At 37.8% G+C, this 22,722-nt stretch overlaps 1 protein-coding gene across 6 annotated transcripts in view; it reads right to left on the bottom strand.

Moving 5' to 3' along the window:
• Positions 1-22,722, bottom strand: part of ADGRB2 (adhesion G protein-coupled receptor B2) — a 5,411,420-nt gene that overhangs the window by 192,870 nt on the left and 5,195,828 nt on the right. For all 6 annotated transcript variants that reach the window (XM_044082710.1, XM_044082742.1, XM_044082734.1 and 3 more), the window contains one exon: positions 16,712-17,373. In XM_044082710.1, the coding sequence (XP_043938645.1) occupies positions 16,712-17,373 (662 nt within the window). The remainder of the gene's footprint in view (positions 1-16,711; positions 17,374-22,722) is intronic.

Below are 22,722 nucleotides of genomic sequence, written 5' to 3'. Positions count from 1 at the left end.
AAGGCCACTAGCCTAGTAACCTCCTATGATCTTATAATAAAATGTTTCCATACCTAATACCTATTTATATAAATGCTTTTTTTAACTAATTCACCAACATTCAAGAAATGGGCATGGATAAAATATATGCTTTAGACAGTTTTAACATCACACATATGAATACTCAGATTCCAAACAACACACTAATTGTTAGTTAATGAGGGCACTCTTAAATCAGAGCTAAACAGGATTGAAAAAGAAAAACGTTTAAGGAAGTTTACAATTATTAGAAAAAATTGGGACATAATCAAAAAGATTATTGGTTTAAATCAAACCACTGTTACTTAACATGTCTGTCAAGGTGAAATAGTTCAGAGCCCATAGCACAAAATTCAGCTTTTCTAGAGGCCACCTCAGAAAGCATGGATGAAGCAGGTGAAATTTAAGAACATTAAAATCTGACAGTCAAGAAAAAATGTAAGGAGACAGCAAACATTCTTGCAACATTTAGTTTTTACTACATGTTATGACTTAAACAACAACAACAAAAAAAAGAACATGTTATGACTTTAAAGAAGTTGCACATAAAAAGAGAAATAAACAAAACATGATGCCAATTACATGTGAATTAAAAAGTCGAATATGTACAAATTAGAACTTGGAAATGAAAACAGTAAAAGAACAAAACATAAATATAATATTGACAGAATGCTTAAGCTAAACTATTGGGAAAAGGACCGATAATACCAAAAATATTTTTTGCTCCGATCATATAGACCCCTGCATACTGTATTCCATCCTCCGGCAGTGTACCAGGGTGGTTCAACTATACCATTTCTGAAAACCTTAAATGTCTCATCAGCTTTATCTAGAAGGTTCTACAACTGCTGCCTGAATGCAGTCTTTTCCTTGCTGCCACAACACTGATATGGGGCATAGGCTGACATTATGAATAGTGCCCTATATTTACATTGGAGTATAATTTCTATGACTGTCACTAAGTCAGATGACATCTATCACTGTCTTCTGAAGGCCCTCCCACACAATTCCCACACCATTTCTAGCATGTCCTGCTCCTGAGCAGTAGACTCTGGATCCCAAGACAAGCAGATTTTCTGCACTGCCCATCTTGTCTTATGGATACATCGGATGTTCAGCCTCCTGCGTGCCATCATGTCATCCACTTCCAAGCTCCACCCTATCTAGAATGTATATTCAGTGTAGACACTGGACCCATCCCAGTTTGGCTTTAAGGGAAGGTCTTGCTTATTTAACTTGGTAGACTTCTTCAACAGAGTTACCATAGCTATGGATGAGGGGGGAACAATGCATATTGCCTATCTTAACCTGGCCAAGTCATTCAATGCAATACCCCACCACAGGTATTGTTGACAAACTCTCAAAACTGGGAATAAATTCCTGCATAACTTGCTAGATTGCTAACTGGCTCACAAATGGGACCAAAGAAGTCAGGATCATTGAGACCATCTCCAACAAGAGACCAGACACCAGTGGAGTACCCCAGGATTCCATGCTGGGCAGGCTACTGTTTGGTATATACTTCTTGGAAGTCAAGGCTAATGTCAAAGGCCTCTGCCTCACCAAGTTCACAGATGACTGTAAATTGGGAGCTTTCATAGGCTGCCTCCATGACACTAACATCCTACAGGAGGGTCTAACACAAACAACGTGCCAAAGCTGCAGATTGAAACTCAATGCAGAGAAATGCATTATAGTGCTCTTTGGGAAATTGTCCACCCAAGCTAATTACTTCATCGATAAAACAGAGTTGACCTGATAGTTAGTGATCTAGGTACATATGTAGAAAGTAATCTGGTGTTCAACCAACACATAGCCAAGATAGTAAGAAAATCATTCTATGATGCCCAACTCATAAGCAACAGTATGGCATCCAAGTCCATGGAAGTAATAGTACCACCCTATTCAGTCCATCTCAGACCCCTCATTGAGTACAATGTCCACTTAGGCATATACCTAACCAGGCACTTGCAACAGTATGAATGCCCTCAAAGGTTGCTCACCAGCAGAATCCAGGGTATGAAGACCCTGTCCTACACCGATCACCTTAAAGTTGCATGTTTGTACTCAGTCTCGAATAAGTTACTGAGATGCAATCTATGCCTAGCATAAAAGGTATACTCAAATCCAGGTCTGACAGATCTCTTGCACATCTGCAAGACAAACAGCACCAGAAACACTAGTTCCAAGAACCTGAACTTTGTCAGGAACACAAACATAAACAGAACCTGCTGAAAGGACCGATATGTGTCTCAAAGGATCTCCACACTGTGGCATAAGCTCCCCATCTACATGAAATAGATTTCATCCCTAAGCCTATTCAAAAAAATGGTCATGTGATGGAAAGCCAAAAATTCATTCCCAGTTTGTCCCCTTGTCTTTAATGGACAAAGATTGACAGTAAGTAAATTAATCTCCAGCTAACCATAACATCCACATAACTCTTAGCTACCTCTTCACTAACATACCCTTCAACACTGGTGTCCAACGAACTCTGGGAAAGAACTGGGCTGGGTTGCATGGCTAGGTTTGTAAAGAACCTGGTCATCGTTAGCTTATCATAAACCTATAGACCTATAAATCTATGAACACTGATGCTGCCATATGGACCCATATACAAGTACCTATTCATAGTGTGTGTGTATGTATGTAGATATATATACCATATATATGGACACACACACACACACACACACACACACACACACACACACACACACACAGACACACACACACACACACACACACACACAAATGCACACACATATATGTATATATCTGTATCTCTCTCCCTTCCTCTCTCTCTCTCTCTCTATATATATATATATATATATATATTATTTTATTTTATTTATTTTACATTTGTTGACCGGGATAGTCCGTCTGGATTACATGTCCATTTTCAGCGGAGGCCCGGGGAGAAAAGCTCCACAGTGACAGCAATTAATACATAAAGATAATACAAATGATTACACTCATACAAAAGTAATTATATTCAAATAATAAACATTAAAAGAGTAAAAAATATTATACAATAATGAATATGCAAAAAATCAACACAGATTCCGGAGTAGATATTCTGCTATTGAGGACTAAACTTCTTTAGTTAAGAAGAGATGAGAAAAGGTAAAGCAAAAAAAAAAAGGTGGGGGCCCACGGGGGAAGATCTATGTAGAAAGAAGAGAAGGATTAGTCAGGATTGGAGCACTGACAGAGCCAGTTAGTCCTTAAATGGAGATGTAGTTTTTTTTTGAAAGAATTAAGAGAGGTGTTACAGGTGAGACTAGGAGGGAGGGAATTCCATATTTTTCCAATGGTATTGGTGAAGAGTGAGTCGCCTCCTACATTATTGGCTTTGATTGTTTGAACTAGAAGTTTATTTGAGGAACGCAAACTACTGAGGTTATTGTAGGGTATGATTAGGTTATTCAGAGCTGGCGTTTTTTCAGGTTGGTTCAGGATTTTAAATGCTTCTATCAGTTGGGTCTGTTTTAGAAGGTTAGGGTATTCAATCCAATCTAGGTTATTTAGATTAATACAGTGATGTGTTCTGTAGGGCATACCTGTGGCAAATCTGGCAATATGATTATAGCAGCGTTCTAGTTTATTTAGTTCAGATGTGTTGAGGTTAGTAAGTATGGGAGATGCATATAGGAGGTGGAGAGAAGATGTGAGCGGGCCAGTGTCACTTTTGCTATAGGAGTTAGAAATGATTTGATCCGATAAAAAGATCCTAGTTTTTTGTTAACGGTTTTAATGGTCTGGTTAATATGTATATCAAATTTGAGTTTGTTGTCTATGGAGACTCCTAGTAGTTTGGTATAGGGGTCAGGGAGATGATAGTCCCATTTTGGAGTAAATAGAAAAGGATAGCGGTGTGATCTTTTGCGTGGGATGAAATAGTAGTAATTTTGTTTTGTTTGGATTCAGGATCAGTTTACGTTCTAATAGACAATTTTCTACTGATATAAAGCAGGACTGGGTTTTTGCTAGTAGGTTAACAGAGGATGTGTCAGAACAAATTAATGTGGAGTCGCCTGCATATTGAATGCAGATGGCTTCAGGGATGGCTTTATACAGGTCATTTGTGAAGATAGTAAAAGGAGAGGCCCCAGTATTGATCCTTGGGGTACCCCTATGGTATTTGGTAAGAGTTTAGAGAGTTTTGATTGCCAAAGGACGGCTTGTTTCCTATCAGTGAGGTAGCCTATAAACCAGTCTAGAGCTTGTTTATCAAGTTGTAGATTATCTAGTGTGCGATAGAGGATCTGGTGGTTCACCATATCAAAGGCCTTTGATAGGTCAAGGAACAGTGCTGAAGATATTTTTCTGTCATTTCTGTTGTGATTGATAGTATCTGTAAAAGAGAGAAGAGCAGTGGTCGTGCTGTGGTGGGGTCTAAAGCCATGTTGTGAGTTGGTTAGTAAATTATTGTGGATAAGATAGTGAAGAAGTTGTTTGTGTATGCACTTCTCCATGATTTTGGCTAGTGGTGACAGTATAGCTATGGGCCTATAGTTTGATAGTTCGGTAGATAGGCCACCTTTGTGGAGGGGTATGACATGGGATATTTTCCATAAAGATGGTGTTTTAGATTCTGTTATGGTTCTGTTAATAAGTGTCGAGATAGGGAGAGCAATGGCATCTGCTGCTATCTGTAGATATTCAGCCGGGAGTAAATCTGCAGAGAGTGTAGTTGGTTTTAGTTTCTTTAGTAAGGATCTTATAAAGGAGGTAGGGACATATATATATATATATATATGGATCTCCTGCTATTCACCGAAAGCACATTTCACTGAAACACATTTCACCGTGCACTGTTCACCGAAAGCACAATTCACTGAAAACACAATTCACCGAAACACATTTCACCGAAAGTTATATATGGCCTTTTCCCCACTGTAGTGCGACCCTGGAGTTGGTATATATAATAAGGGGGGTGTGGGGGGCACTGACCCCACATTGGGGGGTGGGGGGGCGTAGCCCCACACATATTTTAAATATTTTGAATTATATACATGGATATATGTAATTGCAATATATTACTATTCTCTGACAATAATATCTACATAACATATGTAGGGGCCTACACCCCCAACACCCCCCAATGTGGGGGGCTGTGCCCCCACACCTCCCCTTACTATATATACCAACTCCAGGGTCGCACTACATTGGGGAAAAGGCCATATATAACTTTCGGGGAAATGTGTTTTAGGTGAATTGTGCTTTCAGTGAAAAGTGCACACTAATTTGATTTTTGGTGAAATGTGCTTTCGGTGAATAGTAGGAGATCCATATATATATATATATATATATATATATATAGATATATAGATATATATATATATAGATAGATATATATATATATATATATATATATGGGTCTACCTGATTACGCCGAAAGCTGAGAAGATTGACAACGAGATAACTGACACAGGAAGATCGACAACTGAGAAGACCGAGAGTTGAAAATCCCGATGCTGAGAACACCGACATGTTAATGTAAGTGTGTGGTAGGGACGGACGTTAGGGTCAGGGTGCGGGTAAGGTAAGTGTGTGATAGTGACGGACATTAGGGTTAGGGTGCAGGTCAGATAAGTGTGCGATAGTGACGGACTTTAGGTTTAGGGGCGGGTTAAGAGAGTTAGGGTTAGGTTGTGAGTAAGGTAAGTGTGCGATAGTGATGGACTTTAGGGTTAGGGGAGGATTAAGTGAGCTAGGGTTAGAGTGCAGGTAAGGTAAGTGTGAGATAGTGATGGACATTAGGGTTAGGGTTTTTAGTTAAGGTTAGTGCATCGATAGTTGTGTATGTAAGGTTTAGTGTAGGTTTGTAAGGTGTTTGGTGTGCTTGTTTTGTGTATGTGTTTTTCTGAAAAGGTATTTGTTTTGTTGATTGTCGGGATTGTGGTTTGTCGGGCATGTGAAGTTTCGTGTTTTTGAACTTTCGGTTTTGTGGTGTCGTTTATTTCATTGTCTGTGTTTTGGCATGTCGGCATTATCAGGTAGACCCATATATATCTATCTATCTATACATATATATATATATATATATATATATATATATATATATATATATATCTACATGGGTACGTATCACTTCACCTAAAACTCATTTCACATAAACTCAGTTCTCCTAAACCAATTCACCTAAAGTTCATTTCACCTAAAACTCATTTCACTGACAAGTAGTACAATTAGGCAAATCAAAGGTATGTGTCCTTTTCCGCACTGTAGTGCGATCCTGGTGTTAGTATATATAGTTAGGGGGGTGTGAGGAGTGTAGCCCTCCCACTTATTTTGGTTTTATGTTGTCTGATTTTGTTTTACATTATTTGGTAAAAGCCATCTAGGTGGGGGGCTATGCCCCCCACACTCCCCAGTGTGGGGGGGCTGCACACCCACACCACCCCTTACTATACATACTAACAACAGGATCACACTAGAGTAGGGAAAAGGACATATAGCTTTGACTTGCCTTACTGTACTACTTGTCAGTGAAATGAGTTTTGGTGAAATGATACGTACCCATATATATATATACATGTAGAGCTGTATATATTTATGGATGTCTGGCACTGTAGAACTGCAATGTTTGCAGCATGTACACATGTTGAAGGACATTGAATACCCTTTAACTGCAGTTTGTTTGCAGCATGTACACATATTGAAGGACATTGAATACCCTTTAACTGCAGTTTGTTTGCAGCATGTACACATATTGAAGGACATTGAATGCCCTTTAACTGCAGTTTGTTTGCAGCATGTACACATACTGAAGGACATTGAATGCCCTTTAACTGCAGTTTGTTTGCAGCATGTACACATATTGAAGGACATTGAATGCCCTTTAACTGCAGTTTGTTTGCAGCGTGTACACATATTGAAGGACATTGAATGCCCTTTAACTGCAGATTGTTTGCAGCGTGTACACATATTGAAGGACATTGAATGCCCTTTAACTGCAGTTTGTTTGCAGCGTGTACACATATTGAAGGACATTGAATGCCCTATAACTGCAGTTTGTTTGCAGCATGTACACATATTGAAGGACATTGAATGCCCTTTAACTGCAGTTTGTTTGCAGCATGTACACATATTGAAGGACATTGAATACCCTTTAACTGCAGTTTGTTTGCAGCATGTACACATATTGAAGGACATTGAATACCCTTTAACTGCAGTTTGTTTGCAGCATGTACACATATTGAAGGACATTGAATGCCCTTTAACTGCAGTTTGTTTGCAGCATGTACACATATTGAAGGACATTGAATACCCTTTAACTGCAGTTTGCAGCATGTACACATATTGAAGGACATTGAATGCCCTTTAACTGCAGTTTGTTTGCAGCATGTACACATATTGAAGGACATTGAATACCCTTTAACTGCAGTTTGTTTGCAGCATGTACACATATTGAAGGACATTGAATACCCTTTAACTGCAGTTTGTTTGCAGCATGTACACATATTGAAGGACACTGAATACCCTTTAACTGCAGTTTGTTTGCAGCATGTACACATACTGAAGGACACTGAATACCCTTTAACTGCAGTTTGTTTGCAGCATGTACACATATTGAAGGACATTGAATACCCTTTAACTGCAGTTTGTTTGCAGCATGTACACATATTGAAGGACATTGAATGCCCTTTAACTGCAGTTTGTTTGCAGCATGTACACATATTGAAGGACATTGAATACCCTTTAACTGCAGTTTGTTTGCAGCATGTACACATATTGAAAGACATTGAATGCCCTTTAACTGCAGTTTGTTTGCAGCATGTACACATATTGAAGGACATTGAATACCCTTTAACTGCAGTTTGTTTGCAGCATGTACACATATTGAAGGACATTGAATGCCCTTTAACTGCAGTTTGTTTGCAGCATGTACACATATTGAAGGACATTGAATGCCCTTTAACTGCAGTTTGTTTGCAGCATGTACACATATTGAAGGACATTGAATACCCTTTAACTGCAGTTTGTTTGCAGCATGTACACATATTGAAGGACATTGAATACCCTTTAACTGCAGTTTGTTTGCAGCATGTACACATATTGAAGGACATTGAATACCCTTTAACTGCAGTTTGTTTGCAGCATGTACACATATTGAAGGACATTGAATACCCTTTAACTGCAGTTTGTTTGCAGCATGTACACATATTGAAGGACATTGAATACCCTTCAACTGCAGTTTGTTTGCAGCATGTACACATATTGAAGTACATTGAATACCCTTTTTGTTGTGTTTTTTTTAAGGTTTGAAGGTCTGGAAGGTCAAATATTTCTGCTGTCAGTAAGTGGGTTAGGTGGGGGTGTGTGAGTATCAAGAGTCAGTGTGAAGTTAGGGAATAAATCTTGTGCTGTGTGTGTGTGTGTGTGTGCGCGCGCGCGCGCGTGTAAGTGCGTGTGTGTGCGTGTGTGTGTGTGTGTGTCTGCATGCATGCATGTCTGCAAGTGTTTTGTGCCTAGTGTTAGAGTAAGGCCTACATAAGGGGGATGAATTTAGTTGTATGTGACTGTTTTGATGTGTGAGTGATTTTGTTCAATGGAATGTGTTAGATGGAGATGTGATGGATGTGTTTCAGTGTATGTTTGCTGATTTGTTTTAGAAAAAGGATTAGGTAAGGGAATAGATATGGTGTGTGTGTGTGTTGTGGTAGGGAAAGGGGGCTGTGCAAGTTAATATATAGGGCTAGGGATGGGGAATAGCTAGAGTTAGCATGCATGAGTAAGGTGAGATAGGGGGTGTGCATGTCAAACGATGTAATTGTCAGCCCTCAGACATACTTAAGACAATTGGATGGGTATCCTTAAAAATTCACTTTGGGACTTACAAGCCTTGCCTTCTTTGAATAGGGAAGTACAGCCTAGGTTGGTTATTGGCAAGGCATGTACAGCTTCTGGTCAAACAGCCTACTATTTCCTATGAATTCTATAATGTACATTTGTATATGCAAATCTACATATTTGTGCACTGTGTGTAAGACATATCGACTATTTATATAATAGTAATATGCCTATAGGGTGCATGCGCACTTGTGCGTGTATATGTAGCAGTACATTTATCTATCCATGTGCATAAAAAGTTGATTGTAAACAGCAGCAGCAGTAAACAAATCCCAAATGTCTGTACGAGTAATGTGCTACACTCAGCTGCATATCATCAGAAGCAGAGCCAATGTATGTGCTAACAAAAGTGTTCAGTTGTGTAGGTATGTGCTTTATTGTCAGATGATGGCACATTGGAGAGTGTACTTGAGGACAAAGTCATACCATTCTAAATATAATTCATTAATTTATTGCTCTATGTTTAATCTGTACTGCAGCCAAAGAAGGAGGTCCTTGAAAGTTTAATTCTTAAACACTTAAGAACAAACATAGCAGAATCAGGTCCCTGTGATGCAAAAAACTTACTGCAGAATGTTGCAAAAGGAAGTAAATAAGTGAGAAGTCATTAATGTATGCATTTTTCCTTTATTTATGCTATTTTATTTAATAGTATTAAAACCCATTTTATACTTTAGACCTGTTTCCATATTTTGTCATGCATGGATACTAAGACTGCATTATAGGATGTGATGCAATGTTAGACAAATAATTCTTACATTTTTGAAATATTTTGTGAGAGCATCTAGCTAGAAATGAAACAGATGTATTTGTACAAAGAAATGTAACTGTTAGGGTTTCTAGATAGCCCACTATTTTATAAAAAAACAAAAGAGAAAATTGATTGCAAGTATTATAATAACGATTGAAAAGTATTAAAGAGTTTGAAACAAAAATTTCAAATGAAGATACTTGTTTGTATATTCTACATTTTCCATCTCCCTATGTAACTGTCAGAATGTTTTTAACTGTTATACCATCCATTCACAATCTGCTATTGATGTCTTACTGAATTTAAAGGGAAGTAAATTAGTATATGTATCATGCAATTCAGATTTCTGCTTTTGCTTTCTCCTTATTCAGATACACAAAGTAAATTGGAACATGCAAGCACACAAACTCATAGATATATGTGTGTGCCCAAGAACATAAATGTGTGTGTCACGTGTGTAGAAATGCACATATATACATAGAGTTATCTCTTTCTCACTATAGCTATACCTACTATTTATCTATCATTATACATATCTATACATGCACACACTCACATATACATATATACACAGATACGACACACACACACACACACACACACACACATATACATATATACACAGATATATACACACATGCATATATACACAGATATAGACACACACACACATACATATATACACAGATATAGACACACACACACACACATATACATATATACACAGATATAGACACACACACATATACATATATACACAGATATAGACACACACACACACACACACACACACACACACACACACACACACAAATGAGTGTGCTGCTACTGTTACTCTTTTGTACATACACACACACACACATATACATATATACACAGATATAGATACACGCACACACAAATACATATATACGCAGATATAGACACACACAGACACACACACATATACATATATACACAGATATAGACACACACACACACACACACACACACACACACACACATATACATATATACACAGATATAGACACACACACACATATACATATATACACAGATATAGACACACACACACACACACACACACACACACACACATACATACATACACAGATATAGACACACACACACACACACATACACATATACACAGATATAGACACACACACATATACACATACACACAGATATAGACACACACACACACACACACACATACATACATATATACACAGATATAGACACACACACACACACACACACACACACATACATATATACACAGATATAGACACACACACATATACATATATACACAGATATAGACACACACACACATATACATATATACACAGATATAGACACATACACACACACACATATACATAAATACACAGATATAGACACACACATATACATATATACACAGATATAGACACATACACATGCACTCACACAAACGAGTGTGCTACTACTGTCACTCTTCTGTACATACACACACACACACACACACACAGTGAAAACTGTTGTACAGCATGTAGTCTGAAGGAAATACATTTGTGGCTCACATAATACTGCTGCCTCCTAGCACTTGTTTCTCTGGTATGGTTCTCAGACATGCTGCCTTTTGTGCAGAATCTTCATATACTTACTGTGCCCCCGAGGACTTTTAATGAGGTTCTAGTGTCTTCCCACATACAAACACATGCCAAGAGGAGTACAGGAAATTCTTGAATTGCCCTTAAGTATGTGTTCATGCTGAAATGAAGTGGTTTTCTTGTCTAGCACTGGTCGACTGAACAGGCTTATGCTGCCTTCTCAGCCAGCACAGGATAAAGCAGGTATTAGAAATAAAATGAATAAGTACAAAGTGCAACGCTTCAGTTTGGCTGCAGTGTCTGCTGCATTTCTACATTCACTGCTATGTAATCTTTCATGTGTTATACATATTCCAAAAGAATTGTGTTTACAGGAAGGTGAAACTGATTCTATCAAACAGACCACTAAATGTAATACCATAAATTTAAATTTCTGGTCAAACCTTAAGAATAGAAAGATACAATTACATTTCTCTGTAATACATGAAGTTGTATACTGTCTTTATTTATCCTTCAGACATTATTTATAATATTTAATAACACACGCTGTACTTAGTCTGTATAATTGTTAGATCTAAAACATGATCCCTGTGTAACTGCTCAGACTCCCAGTAACTCGATTCCCCTAACTACTTAGCTGCTATTCCCTACCAGAACCCTAACTCTAACCCTAAAACTCCCTTCCTACTTCCTAAACCTAAAACTCTAACTGCTCTACCTAAATCTAAGACTTCCTTCCTACTTTTTAGCACCAGATCTCACTTCCTGCTCCATAAACCTAAAACCCCAACCTTCCCCTCCCTAAATCTAAACCTCCCTTCCTGCCCTAAACCTAAAATCTCACACCCTAATCCTAAACCCCATTCCCTCTCCCTCTTCCACAGCTGCTTTCCCAAACTCATATTTGATCTAAAATAATTAGGGTTTTCAAGTGCCAAGTAATAGAAAACCGCTGTATCAAAGCGACAGGGGACTGGGTGTCTTGAAGCTTCGATACAGCGGTTTTCTATTACTTGGCACTTGAAAACTCTAATTATTTTAGAGTACAACTACTAGTTTATTGTTTTTAATGGTATTCCTACACACATGCACACATGCAATCATATGCCCACAGCTCACATTTGCCTTTGGAAGATCAGAATGCTGTGGGTTCTATTCCCATGCCAGGGACTGTCCTATGGGTGAGATGATAAACTGACAGCTCATCTGTCTCTGCTGATACCACCTTAGGTCAATGTAAAATATATCAAGGCATTTATGAAAAAACGTAAGGGAATGTTGTCTGGTATCCTGGTCAAATTTTCCGTAGTGAGTATAAATACCATATTGAATGTTCCTTTAAAAGAAGAAACTGTCCTAGTGGGACTAACCTCGTGAGTAAGCACAAATAAACAATTAAAACACAGTAGGGAGAATTCACAAAGAAAGAAATGTGCAAGCTCACTGCATACCTTAGCAGTAAGTGGTGAGACACAGGAAGAAATGCTTCAGGTACCCTTAATATATAAGCACTACAGAAGGATTAGTATGCTATACAGATCATTACATCATGGCATGCAGATACAGAAATGGATATCAACATGCTGAGAACCACTGTATGTGCACATAATGAACTCAAACACTGCAGAGCAATTCATATAAAATTAGAACACCATCAATCATCAATTGTGATCAACTCGATTTTCTAATATGCATGAGACTCTGGGCCACACAATCTTCTTTCCAGCTCCTTTGTAGCATTTTCACAGCATGTCTGCTGCCATTACCAGGCCTGCAGTGTTTTATATGCTGTCCTGATGTTGGCATGGCACACATGTATCCCTAATTAGCACTGGGGCCACATTGTACTACATTCTCTGTACAATTTAGCACATGTGAGCATGTTATCCTGACCTTCAAACGTTTGAGCACACACAGGCACACACATACACAATTAACTCAATACTCTTACATGATACAGGCACTAAAAACTGTCAAGAATTCGGTAAAGATCATTCTTTCCTGAATATACTCTCCAGGAAAGTATCTAGGAAAGTACATTTCTTGAAGTGGTTGTAAATGTTACCCAGTTTGGGCAAAGGCATGACAAGAAGTCTCTGTTCACCATATCCCAGGATGCCAAAAAAGCACCTGTAAGCACAGCCAACTAGCTAATACTGCACTCACTGTCAACCCTTACAAGCAACGGAAAAAAGTAACTGAACATTTAAATCAGATTTGATATCACAAAAATGAAATAAAAAATGCTTAAGAAGAAAATGCCATTATATTGCTATTGGTTTCTTATTGTTAACATGGTTCTCATTTAATCCAGGATATATTAAAATTAGTAACATTCTTCTGTCACTGCAGTACAGTATTAACCAAATGTTTTACAGCTATAAACTGCTATTGAAGTTCAGTTTGTAGTTTTTGGTCTGAGTGTTTCATCTACCATCACAGGACTAGTGTCTGATCCTGAATATGTCACCTAGGTAGACCCAAGTTGCTTAGTCATCTCTGAAAAAAATGAATAGTATGTAAAGTTTCTCTAAATGTCCCTGAAATGATCTTTTGGATTTTTATAAAGGTGATCTTTTATCATTTTCAAAATGCAACCAGCACTGCAAAAGATGAATTTATCTTGGCAATAAACATGGATAGAACTTGCGACTATTACAACTCTAATCAAGTTTGAAAAAGAAAATGAGATAAAATATACTTTACTGTGACTTTACTTCCAGAAACATCTTGTCCATACAGCCATCTGCTTTTCCCTATAAAACATTTATGCCATTAAAAAAAAAGAAAGAAAGAGGCATGATTTTATGCCACCGGTATCAGTGGCAGGAATGCATGCCACAGATGTACTCTGAATGTACATGCACATACATAAATGTGTGAACACACAAACGCTGGGAAAATGTCTGTGTTTTATCCTTTTAGTCATACTCACATATAACAGCACAAAAAATAAGTTTGTATTTTAATTTTTCAGGTAGATCTGCCATATAACAGTAATAGTCACTACCCAACAGGCAGAGAAGTTGGACTTAACTCCACCTAGGGCTTTACCCTCATAGGTAAATAACAAAGATTATGGCGAAATATCCATCTTCAACACCTGTCACAAGGTAATCATCACTACTACAGTATCTACCCCTCAGCTTGGCAACGTTCATAAAGTTAAAGGTCATTTTACAAATTTTGTCCCTTGCAAAATCATTGTTGGTGTCTAATGTGCACTGTATTTTTATTTTACTATAAAAGTGCACATCTTCAGCTAAAATAGCATATAACTAGTCACCAACATAACTAAGGATGATATTCCATTTCTGGGTATCTGTTAATTGCATGTATTTGCACACTGTACTGATGTCATTGTAAGGAAGAAGTCAATATCCATTATCACTTGGCAAGCACCAGTGAATAAGGCAGCTAATTTTTAAAGCCATTATATCAAATATTTCAATTTAGTAATTTTAAACCATGAAGTTCTGGAAGGCTGTACAAATGTGTTTATTGAAAACAAATATCCAGGCTTCATAAGGGTCACATATTTGGAAATGTACCTGACCGGTGCTGCTAGAATGAGGGGCCCTTGTTCTTAGTGACAGATGGCCAACCTGTGCCACAGTGTAGGCTACTTGTTAAGACAGCAGTTATAGTACCATATGTTCCCATAACCATAGATCTGATTACCCTTTTCAAATGCATGATTCTTGTAAGCAGGACAGAAAGAAGGTGCTGCCCTCCACTTTTGGTGAATTCCAGTCCCTTCCGTCACATTAAGCAGAGCCATGAATCAAGTTGTCATTTATGAAAAAAGAAGAGAAACATGTTTGGGAATTTCATATACCATTAAATAAGTTTCATGAATATGTCAAGAGCATTAGTCTCTTTCAAACTGTCTGGATTTAAAAGCATATATAAGAATATAGAGTAGATGAAACTCATACAGACACTAATGCAGGAAAAGCTCAGGAGTTGAACCCTTGCCTGTGGAGTTGTAAGGATAACCAGTGAGGCCCAGTGCTACCAGAAGGCATATGAAGCTGCCTGAAAACTTCCACTTCCTTCTGAAAATAACATTTAACACATTGAATGTCCTCAGAATGTGCAGTTGTAGAATGATTTGGGGGCAGTCGGTGTGTTTACTTTGCTGCCCAATTTATCCTCATCTCCAATATGTTTTTTAAATGTGAACTTAGGAAACAACTTTACTCAAGATTCTCACTGTGTCTGTCAGCACCAGAAACTGATAGCCACACTGAAAACATCCTGAGCTGTGCAGGAATATCCCGACAGTCGCTATGCTTTCCTGATCTACAAAACCAGCCACTGGGAACACAGACAGCAAACAAATGATACGCTATAAACAGAGTCTTTTTCACAGATGACAGATACAGATATAGCCTCCTTTCAGTTTATGCTACTTTCATTTCTCTGTAACAAACAGCTGACAAATTTAACAAGCCTTATTGTTTTTTAATTCTTTCCTGAGAACATAAAACAGCCACTGTTGACAATCCAATGTGCCCAGACTTGAGAGTCTTTTTATAGCTGGAATAAATACATGCATAACATGCCAGACTTACCACTGTAAACAAAGAAATGCACTGTACACAAGAGAACAGTACTTTACTTTAGCTAACTGCATCATCACCCACTTCTCAATTGTTCCTGATTTTGCAGAATGTTGCTGATTTTGCCTCATATGTTTGCACTGTTCCTCATAACGTTTTTGATTTCCTGGGAAAATCATTGAGTCTTACACTCAGTCACTAATGCCAAACATTAACAGTTTAATGTTTCTTACTGGGCATACATTGCATGCTGATGCAAATACTGCTGTTCTATTACTTTAAAATCATACTACAATAATAATTACAAACTATCCCTGATTTGGGGCCTTTTTTCTCCAGTGATTTTTGGACTGGTCTGGAATACTTTAAAAAAAGAAAACAAGAACCAGGGGGCATCATTAACTTAAACATGTGACAATGTGATTTCAGTGCTGTGGGATGAATGCAGTAATCATACAAAAGTACAGACGTTCTTGTCTAAGGAAAAAAAAAGGCACATAATTCCACGCTGCATCACTGGAATGCTACTAATGCAAAATACGACTGCTGTAAATCCTTTTTGCTGTTGCAAATAATTCTTTGCACATAATCCTCTCTGAAAAATAACATTTCTAATATTTGTTCTGAATACCTATTTGATACTAGGCATTCAGTTAAAGTATATTACGTTATCAGTCTGTGCCTATAATGTATGTTTTAAAAGGAGTTATTCCTTTTACAACTGTGCACATTTTGCTGTTGTCACTGATCTACTGATGTCTTACAAGTGCATGTTCAATCTGTAGGTTGTTTTGTATGTGCCTACACTGCTACAGTTAGACCACTTCAACTCTACCACGTAGTAGATGAAAAAGTAAGTGCTTTGTTTTTGGCCACAAAAACTGATACTTACTGTTTACACAGCAAGGGCATATACTTACTTCTAATGAGCCTACAGATGCCGATGATGAGCTCTGCGTACTGCGAGGCATAGTTCTACTTTTTTCACTGAGTTCTGATGCTAAAATTTGCCTGACAGATGGATGCTGCTTAAACTGCAGTCCATGTGGATGTTTCAGAGTCCCATAGGGTTGGTTCAGATTGATATTAATGTGGTCCACAGAAACAAAACTGGGGTAGGCCTCTGACTCCATGGGCCTGTGTCCAATGGTAACACAGGGAATCTCCTCTGTGTTTATTTTTAGTTTTCCTTCATCTTTAATAAATGGCTTTAAGCTCACAGTTCTCCTGGGAAGAACCATATAGTCACTTTCTATTGGTTTGTCCTGGGTTCTTGCCCAGTTTATCTCTATTGGTCTGAGGTTGTTCTCAGTACAATGATAAAGAGGTCCTCTGGAGTCAGTATTAATGTCTTTCTCTACTGTCTGTTCAGTCAACTTATTAATGCCTTTTAAAGCACTGTGTCCCATCTTAGGGATCTGTAGTAAAATATTGGTAGGTGCTACATTTCCTGGGAGATTTGAAAAATTAACTCCTTCACTGCTGGTGTTTAGTTTGGCATCATCTTCATCATCAAGTGAAATTCGTGAAAGCGTCCCTGTGATTGTAGCTGGGTTGCAGGTGTTTACTTCTTTGAAAATGGCTAGAACAAAAGTAAAATATATTAGTTCTGATGTAACACTACCAGACAAAATCTGTTAAAAAAAGTCTTCTTTATTCTGAATTTAATTAGTGGTAATATGGCTACTCAGATGTCCTAATTTACTATATGTAAATGACAATAAAACTGCATCAGTATGCCCCAAGAGTAGATGCACACAAAAAGTTATGGGTGACATGAACACTGTAACCTGAGTCTTGAATTCTGTGATGACACAAACACATTTATGGGTGTAGCTAACATTTGTATTGTTGGGTTTTTAAAAAGTTGACAAACATTTAAATTGTATTTTTATGCTGCTGTAAAGTTGATAAAGATTATGCAGTCTTATAAACTGTTTGATGATAATATGAAGTAGATACTTCTACAGAGATAAACCTAAAGGAGTCTCATAATAAAAAATAGGAGAGTTGCTTGTTATGGTCTATGGTAAGAAGTGAGACTATAACTGTATGGGAGCAGTGATGTATTTTAATTGTGTGACATTATAGGGTTTAACACCATACAATGCTAGTGACATATAAATGTTGTGCCCACTGAGTTCTTACAGTATCTTCCAAATTGTGTGTGCACTCAGACTGCTATACACAAATCTCTCTGTGCTACCCCCAAGTCAAGAATGTATAGTGTTTGTACACTTATCACAAAGTATCTGTTCCCCCAAGAGCTGGCATTCACTATGTTTAGCTGTTAACTATAGCTGATAATAGTCTAGAAGTCTGCCAACAAACATGGTGAGACATTGTCCTGATTTCAACTGTTATCTCATCTCTGAATATGTCTCAGCAAAACATGTAAGCACCTATTACTCCTAGGATGTCTCACAACACACATACATCTGCCTCCTGGTCATTCAATGATAATGGGGAGTATGCATAAAATATATTATTTACTTATGTAATACTTTATTTGTTTCAGTCAAGACCCAAACCAAGCAGCAATACACCTTCTTTATGAAATGACTCCGCAGGCAATAAAGCATTATATAATAAAACAAGATTTTAAAACAGTAAACTCCTATCGGACAGTCATATGTTTAAATAAACTTGCAAGATATCAGTATAAATGCAAAAATATAAAATACAATTAAAAATATACAAAAGTAAACAGTTATAACTGAGAATAATCACAAAAAATAAGAACAGAAGAGTGATTAGGGAAGATTGTTTGCAAACCTTTCGTTTAAAAGTAAGGAAAAAAAGCAACCACTGAAATTGTGACAAGTACTCCTGTCTTACTCCTGAAACTTTTTTACTCATAGTATTGTGTGGTTTGGTTAAAAGGAATCCTAGAAGGGAAAGGAAGAGATGGGGAGGCAAAGTCTTTATAGAAAGTTAAGAAAAAGAGAAACAATCCTTCACTGAAAAGGTATTTTTTCTTCTTTGGTTACTATAACCCATTTTGACTATTGGCACAGTAACCCAAATGGCACTGCTAATTTTAACTTCTCTTTTATTTAGCACCTCATATCATGTATTGAAGAGTTAACATCAGTTTCACTGCTATATATGGTTGTGTACTAGTCAACGAACACTGCAGAATCAGAATAAGCCAAAGGTCTTAGTAAGTACCGATGACATGGTCATGAAGTAGCTTCCATATAGTGCAAATGGTGGAAAAACATTTCTGCAGACTTTAGAAACCCATCGAGAGTTAGGTATTAACAATAATTAAATGTTACAATAGCATTTCTCTCATTGTTGAAAGACAATAACGAGGAACAATTTATACTTAGTCATGGGACAAGCCATCATATAGAATTTTTATCATAGTCATTGATACCGTATGTCTAAATAAATGACAGAACATTAGAAATATTTTAAGTTTTTTTGTTGTTGCTAGCACTCATAAAATGCAACAAATCTGAACACGGATATATTTACACAACTGTCTGACAAAAATGTAAGCAGTTCACACTGTCTGCATACACATTCAATATATGTTCAGCGACACAGTATACTAATCTATGGACTACTATCACTCCACCTGTTAAATTATAATAAAAATGAATATAGATGTTAACAAACAAACAGTTTCACTAGTTATACAATGTCATAAGGTCTTTTTGGTTTCTAATACTATGACAGGAATGGACCCCCATTATTAAGTCAAAGTGCGATTATTAAATGCGATTGTTTCAGTCTTTAAATTTAGCCAAAAGTGATCTTCGCAGCACCCACAATGTGCCTAGTAATGACTCCTTCTGCAGTTAATACAGAGTTACATGTATTGTAATTGTGAGAAAACTGATATCTATCAGAAGATAAAAAGGTAAATTAAATCCATTCGATCTCTCTCTATAAATAAATTTATATATATATATATATATATATATATATATATATATATATATATATATATATCACTACTATAGCCTTTACTCTGGTAAAGATTAAGCATTCTTATAAATAGAAAGACATCTTAGGAAATCTAGCTGATGCAGAGAAGAAAAGATATCACATGATGCTATATTACCATGCATTATATATTTATATTGGGGCAATATGTCTGGTAAACAAACAATTGAAATAAGGCACAGAAGCTGATATGAAGACATTAATCTTTCCATGGTCAAATGATTCACTGTGAAATGACCATAGCTCTCAAATGTCCAGATGTTTACATCATATTCTTGGTCTGTTCCTCATACAATTTCTGGATTTTCTGGCAAATCACTGAGGATTGAAGTCACTAGATAATGACATATATTTCAGTTTCAGATATCAGACCCTTCAGAAAAATACATGCTAATACAAATCTATTCTAGCAACTTTCTACTTTTATAAGAGCAATACTTAAAATCTGCCCCTATTTTGGGCCTTTGTCTCCCCACTATTTTAGGCTTTGTCCAGCTTTCTTGCACTAAGAGGTTGAGAGGTAAGGAAATGACTCGTGGGTATTATTTCATAATGTAATCTGATGAAGTCATCACACGTTAACTTTTTGTTTGAACATACTGAGTGCTAGCAAAAATATTATGCATCATTAACCAAACTAGCAGTAATGTCAAAATTCTAGAAACTGTAATCTTTGTTTTGGAGCTTTTCTCCCCAGGACTCCATTGAAAATGGGTTCTTTTTGGCCCAATGGACTATCCTGGTAAACCAACTGCAAATAAAATAAATAATAAAAAAACTGAAAACAGTTTTGCCTCATAACGTTGTTATCAAAATATCTCCCCAAAAATGGGTTAAATAAAACTAGAAAATGCTTTTTATTTTTTCTATGGAAAACAAATTTTCCACAGAGGGTTAACCTTCTCTGCTTGGGAAGAAATAAAAGTAAGCTGATTGGGATTTGAAAAATTATATCAATTAATCTGATAAGAAAACAAAGGTAATCCAGAAAGCTCGAGTTAGGTCTAGCATCCCACCTGTGACCCAGAGGATGACAGGACTAATAAGAAGCAGAGTACATAACCTGATGAGGTTATGTGGAGAAAGGTATGCGGTAATACAGGAACAGAACCTACTGACAACTGTCAGGTTTCACAGCTGTGTTCTTCTAAATACACAGCTTTCTAAATGAGCAGTTTCTCAGTTTTAATTCTACAGATGTATATCTTTAGAGTGCCACCCACCAGATTAATTGAAATAGCAAGGCATTTAAAATTCTGTCAAAAATATGATTGGAAAATAAAAACATCTAGAAGCACCATTAACTGCTATATTTTAAGTACTGGGATCAAGATACGCCATATTAAAAAAAAAAATCAGAAACAAATTTTATACAAAGTCATCAGCTTGTGGCAATTAACTGAAAGGCCCTCTGAAAAATGTTCTATCACATATGTCAGTTCTGAGCCAGATCCAAAGGCATGAATGTGTGTCTGAATAAATGAGGGAGGTGGGGACATATTCCTATATTGGGGGGGGACAAAATCCTATAATGGGGGAGGACATAATCCTTTACTGGGGGTTGGAGGACATAATCCTATACCGGGGAGGTGGAGAATATAATCTTATACTGAGGGGGTGCAACAAATAATTCTATACTAAGGGGGGAGAAGTACATAATACTACACCAGGGGGAGTAGAGGACATAATCCTGTACTGTGTGTGTGTGTGGGGGGGCATAATCCTATGCTGAGGGGGGGTGCAATACATAATCTTGCACTGTGGGGGGGGGTGGAGGACATAATCCTATACTGGGGTTAGAGGCCAGTTCTATATAGGGGGATGGTGGATATAATCATATAATGGGGGGGTGGAGAATATAATCCTATACTGGGGGGAAAAGAACATAATCTTATAGCGGGGATGGTGAAGAACAAATACCTATACTGTGACATGCACATATTACCATACTGGGGGGGTGCAGCACATAATCTTATACTGAGAGGGATGCAGCACATAATCCTATACTGAGGGGGTGCAGCACATAATCCTATACTGAGGGGGTGCAGCACATAATCCTATACTGAGGGGGTGCAGCACATACTCCTATACTGAGGGGGTGCAGCACATAATACTACACTGAGGGGGTGCAGCACATAATCCTATACTGAGGGGGTGCAGCACATAATCCTATACTGAGGGGGTGCAGCACATAATCCTATACTGAGGGGGTGCAGCACATAATCCTACACTGAGGGGGTGCAGCACATAATCCTATACTGAGGGAGGTGCAGCACATAATCCTATACTGAGGGGGTGCAGCACATAATCCTATACTGAGGGGGTGCAGCACATAATCCTATACTGAGGGGGTGCAGCACATAATACTACACTGAGGGAGGTGCAGCACATAATCCTATACTGATGGGGTGCAGCACATAATACTACACTGAGGGGGTGCAGCACATAATCCTATACTGCGGGGGTGCAGCACATAATACTACACTGAGGGGTGCAGCACATAATCGTATACTGAGGGGTGCAGCACATAATACTACACCGAGGGGGTGCAGCACATAATCCTATACTGAGGGGGTGCAGCACATAATCCTATACTGAGGGAGGTGCAGCACATAATCCTATACTGAGGGGGTGCAGCACATAATCCTATACTGAGGGGGTGCAGCACATAATCCTATACTGAGGGGTGCAGCACATAATCCTATACTGAGGGGTGCAGCACATAATCCTATACTGAGGGGTGCAGCACATAATCCTATACTGAGGGGTGCAGCACATAATCCTATACTGAGGGGTGCAGCACATAATCCTATACTGAGGGGTGCAGCACATAATCCTATACTGAGGGGTGCAGCACATAATCCTATACTGAGGGTGCAGCACATAATCCTATACTGAGGGGGTGCAGCACATAATCCTATACTGAGGGGGTGCAGCACATAATCCTATACTGAGGGGGTGCAGCACATAATCC

Source organism: Protopterus annectens, chromosome 1.part1, assembly GCF_019279795.1.
Source record: "Protopterus annectens isolate FY-2018-M chromosome 1.part1, PAN1.0, whole genome shotgun sequence".
Classification (NCBI taxonomy): Eukaryota; Metazoa; Chordata; order Ceratodontiformes; family Protopteridae; genus Protopterus; species Protopterus annectens.
Note: the sequence above shows the minus strand (reverse complement) of the source record. Positions and strands in the feature narration are given on the sequence as shown.